General features: G+C 41.4%; 1 protein-coding gene across 4 annotated transcripts; it reads right to left on the reverse strand.

Moving 5' to 3' along the window:
• Positions 1–1,865: 1,865 nt before the first annotated feature.
• Positions 1,866–19,083, reverse strand: LOC119302541 (protein HAPLESS 2-B-like). Of its 4 annotated transcripts, none has more exons than XM_037579574.1 (18): positions 18,778–19,083; positions 18,548–18,691; positions 17,786–17,874; positions 17,454–17,493; positions 16,877–16,934; positions 16,731–16,791; positions 16,288–16,366; positions 15,760–15,894; positions 15,382–15,579; positions 15,169–15,249; positions 14,989–15,089; positions 14,809–14,926; positions 14,415–14,447; positions 14,166–14,259; positions 13,984–14,072; positions 13,586–13,704; positions 12,834–13,489; positions 1,866–2,182 (listed from the first exon to the last, which is right to left on the reverse strand). In XM_037579574.1, the coding sequence occupies exons 2-17, from the start codon at positions 18,551–18,553 to the stop codon at positions 13,336–13,338; spliced, it is 1,455 nt and encodes a 484-aa protein (XP_037435471.1). In that variant the 5' UTR covers positions 18,554–18,691; positions 18,778–19,083; the 3' UTR covers positions 1,866–2,182; positions 12,834–13,335. The 4 variants fall into 4 exon arrangements, with proteins under 4 accessions (XP_037435471.1, XP_037435473.1, XP_037435474.1 ...); XM_037579575.1 differs by having other exon boundaries at positions 2,174–2,259; XM_037579576.1 differs by lacking the exons at positions 18,548–18,691; positions 18,778–19,083 and having other exon boundaries at positions 16,877–16,962; positions 17,786–17,845.
• Between the last annotated feature and the right edge of the window lie 1,544 nt (positions 19,084–20,627).

Here is a 20,627-nt window from a genome sequence, read left to right on the forward strand (position 1 = left end):
GAAAGCATGTTAGCTTTATAAATGGGCAACTTATTTAGAGATTTGTCTAGAACAAAGTTATATGCAGCAGCTCTTCTTTTTGCAGGAAGAACAAGTGGATGACCAAGATGAGTGAAATTCCTATCCAGATTAGAAACAGGGAAAATCTGCTTAATATCCTGCATCATAGCTTGAGGAACATGAGAACTGAAAAGAATGGCTGATTTGGCCCAATTTGGAGTTTGACCTGAGATAGAACAAAAATGATTAATAAGATGAGCCATAGTGCGAGCTTCTTGAAGATTGGCTTGCCCACAAACCAACAAGTCATCTGCAAATAACAAAGAGTGGATAGAAGGGCAATTTGGTCCAAGCGAAATACCCTGCAAATGATGAGCAGCAAGAGCTTCGTTGAGAGCAATAGATAATTCATTGATGGCAATAACAAACAAAAAAGGAGACATCGGACAGCCCTGACGAATACCTCGAAAGCTCCTAAACTTGTGAGAGGGTTGTCCATTAATCAGCACAGAGAACGTAGGAGAAGAAACACATGCATGAATTAAATTAATGAAGTGACCATGCAGCCCTTTACGAGCAAGAGCAGACACAATAAAATTCCATTCTAGACGATCAAAAGCTTTGGCTAGATCTATCTTAAGCATGAAAGCACTGTGTTTTCAAGATTTAAGAGAGAAAGAGTGGGCAATCTCCTGGGCAATAATGATGTTATCACTAATACGTCTACCCTCAATGAAAGCTTGTTGAGCAGGATCGATATAATCAGGAAGATGAGGCTTGATCCTATTAGCAAGCGACTTTGCAATGATTTTGTAAACAACATTACAAAGGCTAATAGGGCGATAGTCCATGGGAACTTGAGGCACAAGCTTTTTCGGAATAAGAGCAATGTTAGTGTCATTAATATGTGGAGGCAAAATACCAGTAGTGTAAAAGTTAATGACAAGTTGAGTGACTTCATCTCCTATCTAGTCCCAGGCCGCCAAATAAAATTCAACATTAAACCCATCTGGCCCTGGAGAAGCATTCAATTTCATTTCTTTGAGAATCTGTAAAACCTCATGTTTATCAGGAAGAGCATAGGTAGGATCCAGAGAGTCACTAGGCCAATGTGTATCAAGATAAGGCCTATCAGCATTATTATCGGGAGATGAGAAAATATAACGAAAATAATTAACAAAAGTGTTAGTGATAGCACTAGGTTTGAAATGGATCATATCATTCTCATCCTTAACAGAACAAATAGTATTCCTCTTCCTACGTTTAACCACCGCTTGATGGAAAAATTTAGTATTACGATCTCCAGCAGTAGCCCAACCTTTCTTACTTCTCTGCTTATAGAATTGGTTAAGCTTAGAAAGAGTTTGCTCATACCTGAAAATAAGAGAACTTTCCAATGCATGATTCTGCGGTTGCAAAGGAAGTTGTTGAATTTGATTAATCTTCGATTCTAGGTCAAGAAGATCCTGCTGGAGAGGCTTTTTTTTTCTTGCACCACATCTTTAAGGAACCTGCCAAATAAGAGGTTTTGGCTGCAAAGGAGTGAACTGAGCAATTATTCCATGCAGATTTAGCAAAACTAGCGAAATCTTTCTCCAGCAGCCACCAATTTTCAAACTTAAATGTTTGCTTAGGTTTAACAAAAGTACCTTCAGTAGACACTAGAATGGGGGCATGATCACTAAGAATAATAGGCAAGTTTAGGACTTTAGTATTAGGATAATGCATGCACCATTCAGAATTAACCAAGCAGCGATCAAGGCGTCTATAAATAGGTTTCGAAGTGTGTTGTTTACTACGCCAAGTATACGCAGGACCACTAAAACCTATATCATAGAATCCACAATTTTTAACAAGAGAGCGGAAAACATTCATACGATAATAGTTAACATTGCCGTTACAACCATCCATATCATACAAGATGTCATTAAGGTCTCCCATACACATCATGGGCAGACCCAGATTATCATACACAAAAGTTGAAATCTCACTCCAAATGGCAATAGTTTGTCTATGATAGGGATCACCATATATACAGACCAAACAAAATTGGACACCAGTGGTTACATGAAGTACAGTAGCTAATATATAGTGGAAGGAAGCAGCATGAATAGTGACTTTGAGATCATCATTCCACATTAGCCAGAGCCCTCCAGAGGCCCCTCTCGAAGGAACAACAAAACTGTTGGCAACATCAAATCTATTAACTAGATCAATCGATCGCACTTTAGAAGATTTTATTTCAGAAACAAAAGTTACCTGTGAAAGTACATGTAGTCCCCATGTGTGGTTTTGGTAATTAAATGACAATCCTAATGGACTAATGTTTGCACTGAGATATACATTTGAAGGAAAGTTCCATTTGCAATGCATGAAGAATATTGGATGAATTGGTGGATGAAATCCATCAACATCTATATATGCATTGAGACTTGATAATGAATGACAATTCCTATGAAGAAACAATGACATCAAGTTATATAGGAAGGTTTGTTCCATGGGTGATGCAAGAAGGATATTGAATGGATTCGGAATGAATGCCATATACATGTAGTTGTGCATCAAGATTAATCATGGAGCAAAGATTAAGGTTGACCAAGATGAAGATCGAAGATTGAATTCAAAGATGGTCAACACACAAGCGCAAATCATGTGCCACGTGAGATCTTGTGGTATGGTAAGAATTTGTCAATTGCGCTTTGTGTACTAACCCATACTATGTGTTGCCTATGTTTTTGAGAGGAGATTCTCATGGGCTCGCATCGAGAGAGATATTTCAAGTGTCTATGAGAGGATGACATCAAGTGTTGATGATCATGGTTGACAAGGGCAAGTTCAAGATAACTATCCCGAAGGATTACATGCTTGAAGCTTGTGGATGATCACATGATGGACACATGAAGATAAATACAAAGCAAAGCTTCCCACATTGTGTATGGGGGAGCTACTTGAAGACTTCACCAATGCCTTGCCATTCAACTTGATCCAAGAAGAAACTTCAACTTCAAGCTCAAGTGAAAGGCTCGAGTCAAAGGTATTAGTTCCTTCGACGTTAGTGTTGTGGAGTGATGAACACCGAAAGAACACATACACTCAAGAATGGATTATTGATAGCTATGTAGTGTAGACCTTTTATGATTCTTGAGTTATAGGGATCCCGCACTATTAAGAGGGGATCAAAGGGGTTCGTGATAGATTTGCTCAAGTCAACATCTTCTCTACACAATTCCACTCATATCCTATATACCAAAGAAAATCCAAAGCCAAATAGGTTACCCAAATACATGATAAAACCTTTGCATATTTTGCATCCTCCATTTTGGTTCATCTTGGGTGGTTCTCTATGTGAGGACCTGGGTTTTTTTCATAGCTTCAAAACGAGCCCAAGATCATCAAAATCGGAGTCCGGATGTAAAAGTTGTGCCTGTTTCAGTTTCTAGGCTGTAGCAGTTTGGTTTGGCCGGATCATCCGGGTCCTCTCCCATATCATCCGAGCTTTGCCCGGATCATCTGGGTTATTCGTAAAATTCATCACAGAAGCTTATTCCGCTAGCCGGATCATCCGGCTACCCACCCGGATCATCCGGGAATTGCCCGGATCATCCGGCTATGTCCCCGGACATCCGGGTATCTACTTCACCACATTGTATATTGACCTTCCCGGATCATCCGTGCATTGCCCGGATCATCCGGGTATGCGTCCAGATCATCCGGGCAGGTCAACAACTGCGGGAAACGGCTCTATTTTCTTTGGAGGTATAAATATCCCTCTCCCACTCCGGGGGAGGGTTGAGCACTTCATCCCAAATCGTCCCAAGAACACAAGTGGCTCCCTCTCACTTCTCCTACACCAAATCTTAGATCCCGGAGAGATTAGTGAGTGTTCTTGAGAGTTGTTCCAATCAAAAGATAGATCCTCTCCCTCTCCCTCTTGTGACCAAAGCAATTCGTGATTTGAGCAAGTCTTGAGCATTTCCCCCTTGATCTTGTTACTCTTGGAGGTTGGAGACTCCTAGGCGGTAGGAGTGCTCCGGTGAGGAATCAACTTGTGATTTGTCCCCCGGAAAGTTTGTGAAGGTTTGGAGGCCGCCTCAAGATCTACCACTAGTGGTTGAGAATCGCCTTCGTGGTGATATCTCAAGGAGAATAGGGTGAGCCTTCGTGGCGTTGGTGTGCCTTCGTGGTAACATCCACCTCTCTAACGGTGACTAGCTTCCCTCCAAGGAAGTGAACATCGGGATACATCCTCGTCTCCGTGTCTTCGGTTAATTCTAACCCTAGCCACTACTTGTGGTTTACTTTGGTCTCTTGACCTTGCATTCACTATATCTTGTTGTCCTCATTATATTGTGTTGGTTACCATATCGTAGAGATTATCTAGGCCAACACTTTATAGTCCGCAATTCATACTTGCTACTATTGTTCTATCGTGTGCTTAGTGTGAATTGCTAGCTTGTAACATTCATTTCCATATCTTGTGACATAACTTGTGTAAGCCTGTGTTGCTTACTTGTGGTTGTGTGTATTATTCATTTATATATCTTGTGATATACATTGAGTAAGTTTGTGTAACTTACTTGTGCTTACTCATATCCTCGTTGTTCTCATCTTGTTTATCCTAAGTTGTTGGTGCACTTAGTTAGCCTGGTATATTTAGGATTTGTGCTTGAAAAGTATCCTCTTAGTTTATTTCCGCATTAGGATATAGCCAAATCCGTATAAGATTTTAAAACGCCTATTCACCCCCCTCTAGGCGACATCGTGGTCCTTTCAATTGGTATCAGAGCTAGGTCTCTCCTTATTAGGCTTAACCGCCTAGAGAGTAACGATGTCGACTAGTGAACTAGTGCACGATGACACATTTTGTTTTAATGGCACAAATTACATTATGTGGAGATTACGCATGCTTTGTCACTTTCGGGCCATGGGTCCAAATGCTTTGCGGATTGTGGTTGTAGGAAATTCAAATCTAAAGGATGGACAATCTCCATCACTTGATGATATGCATCTTGATTGTGAAGCTTTAAGTTTCATTCACCAAGCTATAACCTTCGAGGTGTTCAAGTCAATCTCGTCTTGTTCGTTGGCTCATGATGCTTGGACCAAAATTGAAGATATATATGGTGGGTCCAATCTTCATGAAGACAATATTCTTTTTGGGGAGTTAATGGAGGAGTTCTCCACATTTTTAAATCATGAAGAGCTCTCTATTGCTTCCACCTCCGATTACTTGCATACCCCAACATCTTTCACTTCACCAACATGTGGCATACCACAAGGTAATGACATGGTGAGTGAAGAAATATCCTGTAATGATGGTGTTAAGCTCATTTGTGATGATATGCTTGATCTCCCATGTTGCCATGATAGAAATATCGTGATTCCCTCTAGTTCTATTTGTGAAACTAACCATGTAGAGGAAATCAAGAAAAATGAGGCATGCTTGGTTGATGAAGAACCCTCTTCTCCAAAAGAATCATCATCAACCCCTTGTGTTCACATGTGCCTCATGGCAAGAGGTAATGACGAGGTATCATCTTCTCTTAGTGACAATGATGATAGTTGTAATGAGGAAGATGGTGAAGTCTTGACTCAAAATCTCTATGAGATTGGGAAAACTCTTCGTAGAGCTAAAAATAACACTTATAAAAGGTTCCAAGATGTTCTTGCTTGCTTTCAAAAACGTAATGACTTATTTCTTTACGAGCAAGCAAAAAGTGAACAACTTGAACATGAACTTGCTATGGCTCATCAATGTCTTAGTGACTTGAGGTCCTTAAAAGAAGAGATTGAAGTTACGCATTGTAAACTTAAAGAGGATTTTGAGCCCCTTGACCTTGACTACAAGAAGGTCAAAGGAGAGCTCATCAAACTCTCTAAGTCTCATGAGGAACTTCAAGCTACTCATGCGGAGTCTCTAGCTTCTACATGCTCCTCTCATATTGATAATGATGCTTGTGCTACTAACTCTATCTTGTGTGAAGCATCGATATTAAAAGAAAATGTTGACCTAAGGACTCAACTTGATTTGCTAACTAGCAACTATGGGAAATTGGAAGAAAGTTATGAAAAGCTCTCGAGCACTCATGAGGATCTTATAATCTCTCATGATGGGCTAAAGTTAGCTCATAAGGCTATGTGGACTAAGGTAAAATGGTGTGAGTCTCATGTGGATATTAGCACATCTTCTACTCGAAGTGCCTTATTGCCATGTGCTAGTCCTTGCAATTCCTCTCTACATGATATTGGTACATCTTGTGGTGAATTGCTCACCATGCCTTGTTGCTCTAACAATGAAGTTTCTACTTCCTCTAGTTCTTTTGTTAATACTAACCTTGTAGAGGAAAATAAAGAGCTCAAGGCCCAAGTCACCAGTTTGAAGAAAGACTTGGAAAAATATTGTGATAATATCTTGAGTGTGCAAAAGGACCCTCAAGACAAAATTGGACTTGATTTCATCTCCAACAAGAAGAAGTCCAAGAACAAGAAGAAGGGACGAGATCAAGTCAAGAATTCGGCCAACATTATTTACTTCAAGTGCAAGAATGTTGGACACCATGTGAGATCTTGTCCATTGAAGAAGAAGGCTTCAAGTGTGAAGCATCAAGGGAAGTGGCCTCAAGTTCAATATCAAGATAATGAAAGGCCTCTTCCCATGCCTAACCAAGATAATGCTCTCCAAGTTGAAAAGGTAAAGAAGAAGAGAAAGGGGAGCACATGTTGCTATATTTGCCGTAAGAAGGGACACATAGCTTCATCTTGTTCCAACGGTAACATATCTAAGCCTCCTATAGTCAATAATCATTATTTGCTAAAGAAGGATATTGTTGGCAATGTGTTTGCCAAGTTTGTGGGTTCCCAGAGAAGTTTGAAAGTGGACAAGACCATTTGGGTTGCCAAGCCTATTGTTACTAACTTCTTAGGACCCAACTTGGTTGGGGACCATCAAGCTCAAACTTGATCAATAGGTGTGTGGAGGGCATTGGAGACTTGGCTACTTCATGAAGAAAAACTATTTTCACCATATGTTATGGTTAATGCCAAGTTAAGTGGATTATCATCATATCTATCAATCCAATGCTCCTCTTTGCGGTAACTTGTACTTGCATTGTTTACATTGAAAGTTACTGTGTCCCTTGCATGTTTAGGTTTTGTACCTAGCATGTGCTTTTTTAGTTGTGCTTCCTAGTATGCTTGATTTGTGTTATCTAGCATGTGTAGGTCACAATGCACTTCATATATTTGTGCGTGTGTGGTTTCAAGCCTTTATTGCTTCATTAGTTGAATCTTCCTTGGCTGGATCATCACATTGTGGGGGAGTGCTATGTTTTACGGATATCACAAACCTTAAAGGTGTATGTATGTGGGATACCACCTAGTATTGTTAGTGCTATATTATCAAGGTACTATGTGGTATGTAAAGCTCATTTGAAACTCAAATTCTCATCCATTAATTATCCTTAGTTGGGTTTCATTTGCTTCTTGTGGATAATACATGGATCATCATATTATGGGGGAGTGATATGCTTTGTGCATATCACAATCCTTGTTAATATGAACAATTGAGGGATGCCACCTAGAATTTATATTTGAGATTATCTTATATCTCCGTGGCATGCGATGTCTTGTTTACGTATGGCATTCTTGTGCGGTTTTGCCCATGGTTATCTTTAAAACCATATTTGGAAAATCATTTGATTAAAGCTATTCCAATTATTGCTTTTCATGATTATCTATCTAGTCGGAATGTTAATATTATGCTATCCAAGCATTGTGATTATTCCTAAACTCTCATGTTATGCTTGTGTTAGTATAGATGATCATGTACTTATTTGGTTTCTACACCCAATGATAACCCAAAATACCATTTTGTTCGAATTCATCTTATTGCTCTATATGAGAGTTTGTTATCTCATTGTTTATAGTGTCCTATATCTACTCGAGTGGGATATTCCTATGAGTATGTGTGCAATGCATATCTTATATGCTCATTGTTTTTTTTCCTTGGTTCATATGTTGAACTTTGTGTGCTATCATATGTTGATTTGTCACTTTGATTCATTTTGGACAACATGAATGACTAGTGTTGTTATTGAAAGTATTAACAGTTATGTGGTCATTTGTCCAATTTATATCTCCCTGGATTTTGGTAGGCTTATGCATGCATATTTACTATGTGTAAATTCACATGCCTTGTTTGCCTTATTTGATCCAATATATATATGGTAAATCCATCAAATTCTTAATAGCTATGATGTGCATGAAATTCAAATTCATATCAATAGGCACATATTTAAGTGGTTTTACCCTATGTGTTGTAGTTATGCTAACTACGTCGGACCCAATAAGTTTGGGGACCATATTGTACTTAAAATGTTTTAGGTACATTTGAGAAGCATTGGGTGCTTGGCTTATTCATGAAGGTGGTGGCACTATGAGGAAATTAGAGCCAAGCTTGGGCATTTTATTTGATCTACAACTTCATACCAATGCTATCTCGGTAACAAGTATTTACTTCATGCATATATATAGAAATGGGGTTAACCTTGTGTAGGTTCCATCATGGCATGAATTTCTTGACTCGTTCCTGTGATACTTGTTTCCTTTCTCAAAGCATCCCAACAATGATCTCTTGTTGCTAGTTGTGATGTCTTTGATGGTTGTGTGTTTGGAGTTCATTAATATACAATAAGATTATATTAAGCCATGTGCGATGCTTTCAAGCAAAGATCTCATTGGTATATTTTATGACTCCCGTTTTGATATCTTATTCCTTCCTTTTGTAACTATTTTATGTGTACATCCTTCTTTGTGGATATCATCTACCTAGTATCTTATACACGTGAGAGAAGTTACATCTCTAGTTGATATCCCTATTCTTTCATGTCCACCATTTCATTCACTTTTTATATCTTTTTGGTGGCTCCATGGAAGCATTTGTTGAATGAGTGCATGTCTTAGCTCTTTCCATCTTAGTGCACTCATGTTTGGTGAAGATTGTTGTTCTCATGCTTGTCTTGACAAGCCTATTATTTCCTATCTTCATCATGGGTTGTCACAAGCTTTGATTTTTAGTTTGCTATTAGTGAGCTTGTGAACCCATTTTCTTGATGTGTGTGTGACCTTCTTAACTTCATGTGTGTGGGAAGGACATGTCTTGCACCTTGTATCTCATTTACTCAAGGCTATGTTGATGCTTAATTCTCATCCTTATACTAGTCTTCTCAAGTGCTTTGGCGTGTCTCACACACATCATTTTGGTTGTGCCTATTCTTAGGTTGCCTCATGTACATGTTGCTCAACCATATGTTTGTTGCAAATGCTAGGCTTCTTTTCTTATCTATGTTTGCTTGCAATTGTTGTGTGTTCCTATTGATTTTGGGGGAGTGATGATCCTATTTTGTGCACTTGTATCCAAATAAAAAAAAATCAATTGTGCACAAATCATGGGGAGCTTCTCTATTTTTCTTAGAACACTCCTTTACCCAAATCGTAATATTCTTTTATTCTTTTGGCTCATCGGATCTTTTGATTGCTTGCTTCACTTTGTGTTATGCAAATGAGATCAATTTGTGCCATGTGTTTTGTGCCATGTGACTTGCTATTATGACTAGGCTCAAGTTGTATAATAGTGGATTCACTTGTGGATATCATGTTCTTATCAATTGCAACCTTTCTTTTTGTGTATACGAGTTTCTTTGTGGATACATATCATGATTATTATAGGCCACTTAGAAATTTTTATACATGAAAAAGTTCATATCTTCGTATCTGATTGCATTATATAGATTTCGAGCTCCTTTAATTGTTCATCATTGAATATGTGCATTTGTTTTCACTCACATTTTGTTATATGCACACATCAAGGAGGAACTCATACTGTATTGGTCTGCTAGATGTTTTGTCTTCCATTTTGGCATTTGTTGCCAATGGGGGAGAAGTTTAGAGGGTTTAAGATAAATATCTTTTCTAGTTCTTGTTGTCACTCATGCATATCTACCCTTGTTATATATTCTTATTGCATGGATGAGTCTTGTATATAGAGAAATCTTCTCCTAGTTTATGTCAACCAATATATGCAATGACATTCAAAGTTCATTCACAAATTCATATATTATGGGGGAGTTTGCTCTATATACTATGGGTGTACTATCATCAAATGCTTGTGTAGTGTATTGATGATAGTACAACCATCCCAAGTATACAATTTATCCTTGGATAAATTTCATGCTTGTTTAAAAATTCATTATATAAACCCTCTTGTTGAGATTGTCATCAATTACCAAAATGGGGGAGATTGAAAGTACATGTAGTCCCCATGTGTGGTTTTGGTAATTAAATGACAATCCTAATGGACTAATGTTTGCACTGAGATATACATTTGAAGGAAAGTTCCATTTGCAATGCATGAAGAATATTGGATGAATTGGTGGATGAAATCCATCAACATCTATATATGCATTGAGACTTGATAATGAATGACAATTCCTATGAAGAAACAATGACATCAAGTTATATAGGAAGGTTTGTTCCATGGGTGATGCAAGAAGGATATTGAATGGATTCGGAATGAATGCCATATACATGTAGTTGTGCATCAAGATTAATCATGGAGTAAAGATTAAGGTTGACCAAGATGAAGATCGAAGATTGAATTCAAAGATGATCAACACACAAGCGCAAATCATGTGCCACGTGAGATCTTGTGGTATGGTAAGAATTTGTCAATTGCGCTTTGTGTACTAACCCATACTATGTGTTGCCTATGTTTTTGAGAGGAGATTCTCATGGGCTCGCATCGAGAGAGATATTTCAAGTGTCTATGAGAGGATGACATCAAGTGTTGATGATCATGGTTGACAAGGGCAAGTTCAAGATAACTATCCCGAAGGATTACATGCTTGAAGCTTGTGGATGATCACATGATGGACACATGAAGATAAATACAAAGCAAAGCTTCCCACATTGTGTATGGGGGAGCTACTTGAAGACTTCACCAATGCCTTGCCATTCAACTTGATCCAAGAAGAAACTTCAACTTCAAGCTCAAGTGAAAGGCTCGAGTCAAAGGTATTAGTTCCTTCGACGTTAGTGTTGTGGAGTGATGGACACCGAAAGAACACATACACTCAAGAATGGATTATTGATAGCTATGTAGTGTAGACCTTTTATGATTCTTGAGTTATAGGGATCCCGCACTATTAAGAGGGGATCAAAGGGGTTCGTGATAGATTTGCTCAAGTCAACATCTTCTCTACACAATTCCACTCATATCCTATATACCAAAGAAAATCCAAAGCCAAATAGGTTACCCAAATACATGATAAAACCTTTGCATATTTTGCATCCTCCATTTTGGTTCATCTTGGGTGGTTCTCTATGTGAGGACCTGGGTTTTTTTCATAGCTTCAAAACGAGCCCAAGATCATCAAAATCGGAGTCCGGATGTAAAAGTTGTGCCTGTTTCAGTTTCTAGGCTGCAGCAGTTTGGTTTGGCCGGATCATCCGGGTCCTCTCCCATATCATCCGGGCTTTGCCCGGATCATCCGGGTTCCTGCCCGGATCATCCGGGTTATTCGTAAAATTCATCACAGAAGCTTATTCCGCTAGCCGGATCATCCGGCTACCCACCCGGATCATCCGGGAATTGCCCGGATCATCCGGCTATGTCCCCGGACATCCGGGTATCTACTTCACCACATTGTATATTGACCTTCCCGGATCATCCGGGCATTGCCCGGATCATCCGGGTATGCGTCCAGATCATCCGGGCAGGTCAACAACTGCGGGAAACGGCTCTATTTTCTTTGGGGGTATAAATATCCCTCTCCCACTCCGGGGGAGGGTTGAGCACTTCATCCCAAATCGTCCCAAGAACACAAGTGGCTCCCTCTCACTTCTCCTACACCAAATCTTAGATCCCGAAGAGATTAGTGAGTGTTCTTGAGAGTTGTTCCAATCAAAAGATAGATCCTCTCCCTCTCCCTCTTGTGACCAAAGCAATTCGTGATTTGAGCAAGTCTTGAGCATTTCCCCCTTGATCTTGTTACTCTTGGAGGTTGAAGACTCCTAGGCGGTAGGAGTGCTCCGGTGAGGAATCAACTTGTGATTTGTCCCCCGGAAAGTTTGTGAAGGTTTGGAGGCCGCCTCAAGGTCTACCACTAGTGGTTGAGAATCGCCTTCGTGGTGATATCTCAAGGAGAATAGGGTGAGCCTTCGTGGCGTTGGTGTGCCTTCGTGGTAACATCCACCTCTCTAACGGTGACTAGCTTCCCTCCAAGGAAGTGAACATCGGGATACATCCTCGTCTCCATGTCTTCGGTTAATTCTAACCCTAGCCACTACTTGTGGTTTACTTTGGTCTCTTGACCTTGCATTCACTATATCTTGTTGTCCTCATTATATTGTGTTGGTTACCATATCGTAGAGATTATCTAGGCCAACACTTTATAGTCCGCAATTCATACTTGCTACTATTGTTCTATCGTGTGCTTAGTGTGAATTGCTAGCTTGTAACATTCATTTCCATATCTTGTGACATAACTTGTGTAAGCCTGTATTGCTTACTTGTGGTTGTGTGTATTATTCATTTATATATCTTGTGATATACATTGAGTAAGTTTGTGTAACTTACTTGTGCTTACTCATATCCTCGTTGTTCTCATCTTGTTTATCCTAAGTTGTTGGTGCACTTAGTTAGCCTGGTATATTTAGGATTTGTGCTTGAAAAGTATCCTCTTAGTTTATTTCCACATTAGGATATAGCCAAATCCGTATAAGATTTTAAAACGCCTATTCACCCCCCCTCTAGGCGACATCGTGGTCCTTTCAACCTGCGCTTTAGTAGAACGGATCAGATTAGCCAGAAATAGCATACGATCATTGCTGAGGCTCCGGCCCATGCCTCGGCAATTCCACGCTATAGCTTTCATGGCACCCAAGATCCTTAAGGACGATGCACTGCTGACCCCTGCGCGAGAGAGAGGGCTTAAACCAGACAAAAAGATTGCGCAAAAGCAGATCCAGCAAAACAGGTTTTGGGAAACTTGAATCGAAGATTATAAGTGGGACAAGTTGAGAGGAACAGAAAACAAAAACAAGGGGATTGGAGGAGTGGAAGACGGGAAAGGTAGAAAGAACAGCAAAGGCTGGGGATGGACTCTGCGGAGGAGACAAGGAAGCCTTGGATCCGGTCGGATCGAACGACGCCGCATCAGATCCGGTCAGAAAGATCGCCTCTGGCTTGAATCCGGCAGGAACAAGGGGAAAGGAAAGGGATCTGAGAGAAAGGAAACAGAGATAGAAGTAGCGACAGAGCAGGGAAGAGTGGATCAGCTAGGGAAGAAGGTGGGGTGGAGGAGAGGAAGGAGAAGAAGAGGGGAAGAAGGGGATCGGCATCACGCCAGTCGCCGGCAGCCGCCGGAAGTCCAGTCCAGTATGTCTCCCCGTTAGGTTTGTTACCATCAGCATGAAGCTCGTGCACTTGGTGCTGTTTCAGAGGGAGTGGAATAGATAGATGAGCTAAAATGATCAGAAAGAGTAAGAGGCACAGCCGGATCCGAATTACTACCGAAAACATTATTACCTGCATGATCTGCCGGTGAAGAAATCGATCACGCTGTCCCATGTGTTGCGCCACAAGGTTTCGATGGCTTCGATGAAACCCCTGATGCCACCCTTCTTATGCTGCTTCGGTGGGCCGATCTACATGGGTTTTAAGGGCAGTAAGCAATGTATGTAGCTCAGAGATTGGAACAGCACAACACAATTATTTGTCATGGTAAAAAGGGGATCTGGATCGTGCGAAAACACAGATCTGTGATACTCTGACAAAAGTTTATCAAGGCAAGAGATACACTGACATCAAAGATTGGGATGAAACATTGTAGGCAACTCTAACTATCTCCCTGCGCTTGTTTTAACAGGAAACAAAAGCTAATGAATCCTAACAGGATCACTACAAGGGAACAAACATTTCAGAACCTGTGTTCCATTGTCAAGAACTGTGGCTGTAGTAGAGAACTGGCACTCTGCTCTGTCAAGTTCACTGAAATCTGACCCTTTCAAAATAGCTGCAATCGACCACAAACAAATCCCATGTTAATTCCTAAAATAGGACTTTGGATGTAAGGACAATGATGAGCTGTCTTTGGTTTCTAACTCACCCGAGCAGCGATATTTTGATGCTTGGTCTGATGAGGAACGCAAATAGAATAAGCGGATAAGCACTTGGCCAGGTTTCATGATGAAGAATTGCTCCTGCAAATGAAATTGCAGGGTAGCTTCATGAGAACAAACTGAATGAGAAAATAACCAAAGCAGGAAACTGTGCTGATGAATAATTAACTGAAATGATGTGTTGCAGCTCGTCAATCAAATAAAAACAGAAAACACCGATAACACAATAAATATACCTCCACATAACTGATGCCACTTAAGCAGACGAACTGTAAAAGGAGTAAGGCAGTCATCAGAGTTCAGGAAAACTGAGGAGGCCAAGTAAATCATCGACTAAATTTTTAATCCAACCGTTTTATAAGCAAAGTAAATGTGAAATATGTTAGTCAAATATATCTCAGTCGAACGATGTGGGTGCGTCCATGTAGGTATGCAGGGAATAGAAAGGATATTCATGCAAGGACAACAAGAATGATGGGTAGGAAATCAGTTCATGGACGTATCTATCTTAAGAGAAAAGAAAATTAATGCAATTAATGAACTATCAAAAGGTAGACAATTGTCTAAAAATATATCAAAAGGCATTTGCTTCCCTGCAAAGAAAATTATAATTTCCTTGGCGATGCATACCGTCAAGCTATATGAAGCTTCCAGTTTGCCAATGTTCTTAATTGTGACCTTGGCAGTACCAACTTGGCTTAAGGCTTCAAATGTAGGGACATTAATGTCAATTATTTTCCCTGGACTCCTGAAATTGACAAATCAGTGCAAGGTAAATGCAAAATAAAATTGCGTAATTATTATCAGTACCTCTGGTATATATAATTTATATCATCAGCACTCAGCTCTATCAGCAAATTAGTATTCAGACTTTCTGTGATTCCAATAGAGAATGAATGAGCTCCTGCATTCTGTGATGGGTATGTATCAAATGCTTTATCCAATGCCAGCATAAAAACAGGACTCAAGAATAAATGGTGGGAATATAACCGGGTGTTGGTTGATCCTATCAAATCTTCCCTGCACAATATACTGGGGCTCTTGGTTTCTGTTTATTCGATTGTCGTCAGACTGAAGAAAAATGGTGAAATAAAAACTCATGACTAAACAGTTACAATATTAGCAGATTGTGCTTCAGGAACAAGAAGCTTGACACTTATCCTTGCAAAAGAAAACTTGACACTTGCTAATGCACAACCTTACCTCCTTGAAATTCCAAAGCTGATTGTACAAGCAGCTCCCAAATGGTGATCCACAGAGGTTAGGCTGGTTTCTGTAAGCTTCATACCCAACACCAATCTTGTTGCACTCAAGACCATCTAATGTAAACCGGACTCTCTCCAACAGCATCCACCTGGAGAACTCGTCGCCAAGGACTTGTGGTTGACCGTCACCACCACCCTTCAATATTTCAGATATAGAAGATAATTATGAAGTCACGTGAGAGAAATACATGTATCATACTCCCTCCGTTCGGAATTACTTGTCTCGGAAATGGATGTATCTAGAACTAAACTACATCTAGATACATCCATTTCTGCGACAACTAATTCCGAACGGAGGGAGTAATTTGCTGAATACCTTCCGTGTAGTCACAAGATAGAAGTCTTCAAATGCTGGGATACTTGTATAACGAACATAGTCACCAATGAGATTTACCCTCAGAAAGTTATCTTTAGAAACAACTGTACTATTCTCTGGACTAACAATAACCTCCTGCAGTGCAGTGTTTAATTGATAAAGGCATACTGCTGTTGCGTGAGTGCTTTGCATACTCAAAGTCCAAAACAGCAAACTAGATATAAGAACAGAAAAGTAGTCATTTGGACGCTACTTTGATTTGATAAATAAATAGAATATTCAGAATATTAGTCCTTAAAGGGGCACAAGATCGAACAATAAAAGCGCAGTAAGCCAAGGTCCCCAGACTTGATAGAACTCCGGATAGCAAAGGCATGTGAAAAATAATATCATCATCAGGATGATTGATTTTGCTTGTGCCTATTTGTGCCAACATATTGTCAGCATGTACATAATCATGGTAATTTCTTCAAGAGTCTGTATTCTATACTAGCCTTACAAGTAACAGTGCAGAATTTTAGTGCCTACCGTTACAGAAGAGCCTTTCTTTACTTGTACTCTGATGCTGAACCCAAGTGAACTTCTCTTAATTCCAAAAACATGAAACCTGTTTATAAGCAATGGAGATAGAGTGATACACAGATTTACTCAAATTTTGACCTGAATAATGATTAAAAAAACATGGAATGATGTGAGCAGCATATAAGTTTGGCATGAGCATATACTCTCTAAGATTCTACTTAAAAATAAATAAATAAACTAGATCACCATTAATCCCCAAAATGTTTACTACCTACTTGATGATGTTAGCAACGAAAAGGAAGTACTACGACCATGTCAGACCGAAATAAGAAGTACAAGATATTAGGATATCGTGCCAATTCAAGTTTCTTTTAGTGAACTCAGCAGGTGGAGTTCTTAAGACAATATTTATAAATATTACAAAGATATCTCACAAGTAATGCCCATACCAATCACCTGGAAAACGTACACAGTGAGCTGTATTAGCTTTGCCTTTAATCATTTTATCAACTGCAAGGAAGATGCATGTGAAAGGTGTGACACAATGTTATACTGAAAATGCAGAAATGGTAAAAAAATCAATTTGTTAACTCACAAATTGATCCGCATGACGAACCAACACGGCGATTAGGCCCACATGGACAGCAAACCGGCTAGTGCAATGTCAAAGTGTAGAGGAAACTTTAAATTTACCGTGGAAAAGAGAGGAAACAGTAGAATCATGAGATAGTATATCATTTTTTTATGAGATAGTAGATCATAGCTACATGTAAAATACAATAACACAAACTAAACGAGTATATGACATGCAGATGCATTCATTGCACAAGCACGTTGAAAAGAATTCATATGTGCCTTTATTTTTCTCAAAAAGAAATCAACAAAGGGTGGATTGTATTGGCTCAAAATGGAGCATCAAGAGGATACAAACACTATGAGGACACACCCGGCCTCTGCATAGCTATGATGCACACAACCAACACCAACACACATACACAAAAACACACGGGCACCTAGCAAAGTCATGTAAGACCAAAGCTATGCGTAGGCGAGGAAAAAAATGCCCAAAGCAATCAGATCCGCGGTTTATTTGGTCAAAAACTGTTTGGTTCAATATTGTTACTACTCAAGACACTGAGATAATAAGGATGACAAAGGCCAGTGCGTTTCACCTCTGTATGCTCAACTACGTGACCGTTCTGATCCCATAACCTAGCCATATTCATGAAATAGACATCATTAGTTTATACGGCATTGAAAATATGTATAAAGAAGGATGCAGAAATCGAGGGAAAGTCTGAAGATATGAATGGCCATGAGAGGAAATGGTATACTATTGTAATAAACTCGCACCAAAAGTGCTACAGCACAGATTATAGCTGTCTAAAACTGAAATGGTGGGTCTGTGATTACGAAGACCTGCCAATTGGAATCCCTCCCAGAAATATTGACGAATGATGATGACAACCTATCAACTGGATCGAGTCCCAAAGTTTTTTTTTACCTTTCACAAACTCCAACAACATCAGCACCAGCATCTGACTCACATTTATGTGTCTTGGTAAACATTTCCTCTGGTTTATAAGCAACATCCTGAAGAAACAAGCACAGACAATAAATCAGCTCCGAATTCACATGATTTGTTAGAGAGTATAGTGTTACTGGTAGGTAACAGTTGATATCAGTGGTGTGGCTAACTTTTCAGTGCAACAAGCTGCATATAAAAACAATCAGACAACAAAATGCTAAAAACATTTTCAGATGCAAATGGGGTTGCTATAACAAATGAGGAGATGCAAAACACGTAAGCATAAACGGTCCCACTCTAGTGATATCAGATCATACTGAATGGCATTCCAATATTTTGATAGCTCTGAAACATTTTGGAAACCCGCTTCGTCGACTCCCTGTTTATCTATGATGTGCCCATTCCAAAACCTAGAACACGACATTTCAGCAACGCTGATAGGGCTGCAGAGTGATGGGAACGGACAGCAACAGGGACTGCCAAGAGCCTGAAAATAGCATGCTATTTCCATCTCGAGCATAGTACACCTAAATTTCTTCTGAAGGAATGCACGATAGCAATTAACACAGCCCACCACAACACAACAAAATAGTAGAAGTACCATAGGAGCCATTGTATGATGGCTGGAAGCTGTTTGGATCTAAGTCTTAAAGTGGAAAGTGGCATCCTACTAGGTATTCATCAGAAAAACCAGACTCCGGTCTGTTGGTCAGGGGGGCACAGGCAGAGGGGCTTTACCCTCATGTAGTCGATGTCGTAGAGCGCGTAGACGGCGGACTTGTTGATGGTGATGACGGGGGGATCCCGCACCGTCTACATCGCCTGCGCATCGTTCTCCTCGACCTCCACCACCTGCGCCACCAGCGACGACTCGCCGCCGCTCTGAATCGAGCCCCCGAACACACACATCGTCAGTAAAAAAACAAAATGCACGACTCCATCGGGGCTCGAGAGGAGGATAGGCTTACGGAGCCGCTGGGAACGGCGAGGTTGAGGACGAGCTTGCGGTCGCAGGCGAGGGCGCCGCCGGCCCCCGAGTCCAGGGCACAGCGCTCCAGGCGGGACTTGGAGAGGATCTCCACCCCGACGGCGGGCTCGACCAGGGCGGCCGCGGCGAGGAGGAGGAACACGGCGTGGTTACCAGGCCGGGAATGAGGGGGACGGGGACGGGGACGAGGAGCCATCGGCGGTTGCCGTCGCGGTGGCGAAGGGCGAGCGGAGCGGGGTGGGGATGAGTCGCAGCAACTGTTTTTTTCTTTTCTTTTTGAGGCTGCAGCAACTGGTGGCGGAACCGCAGGCGCGCGCCTCCGCTTCGAAATGGATGGCGAAAACGTAACCGCTTGAGCATCATAGGCCCTGAGGCTCTTGGGCTTGCGGTTGTCTCCGGCCCTCCGGTTTCCCACTAGTCTACTATCTACTATCTACTACCACTATAAAAAAAAAAGATGGATCCAAACAATCACATCCATTCATCATCAAAATCTAATGGCTTTTAATCATTTTGTGTTTAACGCTACCGACCACGCAACAAGCCACGCTCGATCAATCGCTAACTCTGCCCATGTTCGAAGAAAAAAAAACAGTGCCAACGCACGCCCGCACGACCTCTCACCCCCCCTCCTCCTCCTAACGGACGCCAGCCATTCGCCACAGCTGGCCACAACACAGGCGGGCCGCCGCACACCGATCCTCCTGCACCGTTCGCCGCCCCGCCGATCCCCTCATCCACCATTGCCGCACAGCTTGGCCTCCGCCCGCTGCTGGAGACCCCCGCCCGCTTCTGCCGCTCACCCCTCACCTCACGCCGCCGCCCGCAACTCCTCACCGACACATCGCATCGCATGGCGGCGGCGGCCTTCAACGGGGGAGCGACCCCCAACGCATCTGTGCTCGGTCACCTCGCGTAAGTGTACATCGAGGTGCAGACGAGCCGCATCGGCACACGCTGCCCCTCCCCTTAGTCGTCTGCTTCCATTTCATGGACGTCAATGGGCCCGCCACCACCGCCGTGGGAAGCCCCGGTGACTCGGTGAGTAATGAACGCCCTGTTTCCTGGGATGCGCCGCTCCCGGATCTCGGACTGCAAGATTGCGTTTTGGGCTGCTTTGAATTTGGGATTTGACGGCCATGACTTGATCTGTCGCAGATGAGATCGCCACCATGACTTGATCTGTCGCAGATGAGATCGCCAAACTATTCCCAGCTTGTACGGCCAGCCTTGGGCCAAGCCGGTTGCAACGATGGTGCTCAAGATCGGCGCCGTGCTTTCTGGTGACTAGGTTCTAGGGGGGCACAATGTGATCTGCGACATTTTTGATAAGTGCGAGTGATCTCCAACTGCACGTTCGTTTCGTTTAGCACTAGCTAAGACCAATTGACTGAAAATAGGTGTTCATAATTGAATTAAAGAGCTGTTAGTGCACTGTGCCAGTCTCTTTTCTAATGGAAAATCTGAGGATATATCTTGTTAGATTTTGTTGCTTTGCGGTGTTTGCTGAATAATTCTTGTCGTTGACTTGTCATGGTTGGTGTTGTGGATCTGATTACCCGCGGGAGCGTGCCAAAGGCAGCACCATGTATGGATTCAAGGGAGGGCCGGCTGGTGTCATGAAGGGAAGTACGTCCTGCTTACTGCTTATTTCGTGTACCCCTACCCCTACAGAAACCAGGTATGTCAGCATAACCTATACTAAGCACACTTATTGAAATTTCAGTACTTCATATAGACTTTGGTTATCACCATTTTCAAACAGGAAGTGGATCATCAATAGGGATTTTGCTTACGTACTTCCATGAATTAACAGATGATAGTTTTTTC

This window comes from Triticum dicoccoides, chromosome 5A (assembly GCF_002162155.2).
Source record: "Triticum dicoccoides isolate Atlit2015 ecotype Zavitan chromosome 5A, WEW_v2.0, whole genome shotgun sequence".
In the NCBI taxonomy this organism is placed as follows: Eukaryota; Viridiplantae; Streptophyta; class Magnoliopsida; order Poales; family Poaceae; genus Triticum; species Triticum dicoccoides.